This window comes from Hevea brasiliensis, chromosome 17 (assembly GCF_030052815.1).
Source record: "Hevea brasiliensis isolate MT/VB/25A 57/8 chromosome 17, ASM3005281v1, whole genome shotgun sequence".
Lineage (NCBI taxonomy): Eukaryota > Viridiplantae > Streptophyta > Magnoliopsida > Malpighiales > Euphorbiaceae > Hevea > Hevea brasiliensis.
Window position 1 is genome coordinate 56,572,024 of NC_079509.1, and position 3,444 is coordinate 56,575,467.

General features: G+C 38.2%; 1 protein-coding gene across 1 annotated transcript; it reads right to left on the minus strand.

Annotated features, from left to right (window-relative positions):
* Window positions 1-422: 422 nt before the first annotated feature.
* On the minus strand, window positions 423-3,096 carry LOC110642624 (subtilisin-like protease SBT1.8). The gene is made up of 2 exons (XM_021794734.2): window positions 1,307-3,096; window positions 423-1,166 (listed from the first exon to the last, which is right to left on the minus strand). Exons 1-2 carry the CDS (start codon window positions 2,919-2,921, stop codon window positions 502-504), a joined length of 2,280 nt encoding a protein of 759 aa, XP_021650426.2. The 5' UTR covers window positions 2,922-3,096; the 3' UTR covers window positions 423-501.
* Window positions 3,097-3,444: the final 348 nt, after the last annotated feature.

The following is a 3,444-nucleotide window of genomic DNA, read 5'->3' on the forward strand; positions in this document are numbered from 1 at the left end:
TTTTTCCTATTCAATTTTGAGGAGAAATTTTATTATTATTATTATTATTATGAAACTGTGATTTTATGTACATTAATAGTGAGTGATCAAAAATAAATTGTTATATAAGCAAATGTAGTTATTAATTTCAAAAAATAAAAACTATTTTTAAAATAAAGATATAAGAATGAGTAATTTTGATTGCATTACATTCTCTTATTAATTTGTCATATTAAATAAATTATCTCACATAAAATTATTGTTATATTATATAATTTCTCTTCGACATTTTGAAAGAAAAATCAGTCCACATTATCATTATATTATTTGACTTTACAACTACTCAACCAAAAACTTTGCCAATTTTTTTTATAAGCAAAACTTTTATTGATAGCAATAACTAAGAAACACTTAGCGTGAACGAGTTCAACTAAATTCGAGTCCAAATAAATTCAGACCAATAGGTCAGCCCAATACACTCAATCTTATTACACTTAAACTTAGCCATTCTTAACAACTAGTTTATGTCCATGTAAATGCAACAGGGCTACTAACTTTGTATTGAGCATTGCTCCAAACAATCCAACCAAATGCAGCTCCAACAGCAGCCTTCCTACTCTTCTTGTCCTTAAATGTTGCTGTATATCTTTGTTTTTCTCCAACCTTTTTAAAAACCATCTTTGCAGGTTTCACAGATACTTGTACAGTCGATGGTGCAGTCACTGTCACTTTATACACAGAATTGACAGGGCCAACATTGGTCAATTCTCGACTATATTGGATGGTTGTCTTGTTCTTGAACAAGACTGAGAATGATGGGTAATTGAGATCACCAAGATCACTAAATTTGTTTGAGCAAGATACATTCAGTTTCAGTTGACTCATGTACATTTCAATAGTGTCATGGGGATAACCCAATGAACAGAAGAATTTTGCGTAGTCTTCTTTAGAAATATCATATACGAGGCCAGGAGAGAGAGCCTTCTTTGGGTCTACATGACCAGAACCATAGGCCCATGGGTTTGAAGATGCACCTTTTGCAAGATCTCGTATGGGAGAGTTGGTGTTATCAACACTGTAGGCAGAAGTCATGATTGCAGATTTGATTGCACTTGGACTCCAAGTTGGATACGCTGCTTTGAGTAATGCAACAATTCCACTTGCATGAGGACATGCCATGGATGTTCCTAACAAAATTCACCATATTCAACAATAATAAAATCAATCAAGGGGTCGTTCCAAGATGGTAAAATTTCGAGTTAAGTCCCAGATCCAATCGGACCCAGTTTTACCAAAGAAATCAACCATTAATGAAATAGAGCAATACCTGAAATAATATTGAACTTGGTGATCCTTTTATCCTCTTCCAACTGAGATGGACTAACGGCTTCAGACCATGCAGCCAGGATGCTAACTCCAGGAGCTATGACATCAGGTTTCAAGATTTGTGGTGTAACCAGACTTGGCCCTCGAGAACTAAAATCGGCTACCATTGGTGATGGCCGTACATTTACCACCGTCCCATCAAACCCGAGTATTACTGTGGGATTAGGATCAGTCATCTCATAGTTCTTAATCAAATTACCAATTTTATACCCCACTTCCACTGTAGGCAGCAAGTGGCTGTGAGCAGACATCTCCTTTACAGCTTGCAAGTTCACTTGTATCATCCCAACCCCTCCGGCTTTTCGCACCACCAGACCTTTTTCTTCATATCCAATGAATCCTATATCGCAGATCACCACCTTTCCACGCACCAGTGCCGGTTCAAGCGTACCATCTAAACAAAAATTGCTTGAACTATTCGTTCTCTTATTATAGACCAACCCCACCCGCTTATTTCCCATCCTTGGTCCAGTATAGAGAGAGACACCTCTAAACAACTGTTTGTTACCAAGCAAAACATAAGCCGGAAAGTCCCTGTCTATACTCCCGGCACCAACCGACATAATCCATGGAGCCACGTTTGATACAGTTGATTTTATTGGTCCAGAGTTACCAGCTGCACAAGAGACGAAAATCCCATACTGAACCGCCGAAAATGCAGCAATAGCTCTCGGCTCTAGATGATATGGAGCTCGTTTAGCACCGACCTCGGCAATTGACATGGAAAGCACATCAACACCATCTAAAATAGCCCTCTCTACCGCTGCCAAAATATCAGCTCCGTGACAACCGTGGCTCCAACAGACCTTGTAGATTGCTACTCGGGCACGAGTAGCAACTCCTCGGGCTGTGCCCGTCCCGTAACCGAAGAAACTCACGTTCACCACAGGCGAACCTGCAATTGTACTAGCACAGTGGGTTCCATGCCCGTTATAATCACGCGGTGAAGCAACATCCTTCGATCCATATACATTTTTATTATGTGCTTTGTGAAAATAACGAGCTCCGATTAACTTCTTATTGCAGTGTCGTTTGCCATCGAAATCCCGAGCAGATATGCATTTTCCCTTCCATCGATTTGGGATCTCCGGCAAGCCCGTGTCGTCAAAACTTTTAGACTCTGGCCATACGCCAGTATCAAGAACTCCGACGATGACATCACCAGCAGCTTGTTCGATTTCTTGAAATTCACGGCCGTCACCCAAGCCAAAATTGGAATGGAGACCAAGAAATTGTGGGGTGCGGGTAGTCTGGACAGAGTAGACTTTATCTTCAAACACATTAAGGACAGCATCCTTTTTTCTAAGAGATTCAGCTTCCTCAGGGTCGAGATGGGCAGCGAAGCCATGAAATGCGGTGGTGTAGGTGTAGAGGATGGAATCAGAAGTGGAAGTGAGTGATTGATACCAGTCACGGTGAGTGGCATGTGTTGGAGGCTTGGAAATATGATTCATATGAACAATGTAAGTTTGCTTGGCGTTGGCTGAGAGCGGTAGTGAGAGGGTTGGGAAGAGGACGACAAGAGCAAGCAACCAAAGGTTTCCCTTGGAACCCATTGTTAGATTTTGAGGTGAGACCAGCAGCTACAAGTTCATCCTTGTATATACAGCGGAAGGATTACCGTCCCCTCCCGCTTTTTAGTATTAAATTTGGCAAGTTCACTGCGTCCCACGTTCACATGCTGGGCAAGTTGATTGTACAATTCTATTGATATCTGGGCTTGAGCAAATATTATAAGTTATCACGGGATTATAAATGCTAATGGTGTTATGGGCAATTCTAGAATACAAACATAAGTTAGCATACCTTTACGAAAAATATTAATAATAAAGTAATAAAACTTATTAAAAATATTTTTATATATTTTATAAATTATAAAAATTTTATTTTTTTTTTACATTTTTCTGTTGACAAAATTCTTTTATTAGAAAGATAACTGAGAAAATAATAATATGTAATATATATATATATATATATATATATATATATATATATATATATATATATATAGAAATGTTTTATAATATGCATAGAATTAAAAAAAAAAAATAGTTAAGAGTAAGAATTATTACTATGAGA

Excerpts from the sequence above, each read along its gene's own strand:
- LOC110642624 (XM_021794734.2), bottom strand. The coding sequence starts at position 2,921 with ATGGGTTCCAAGGGAAACCTTTGGTTGCTTGCTCTTGTCGTCCTCTTC. Across the intron at positions 1,167-1,306 it reads CAAGTTCAATATTATTTCAG|GAACATCCATGGCATGTCCT; the intron begins GTATTGCTCTAT and ends GAATTTTGTTAG.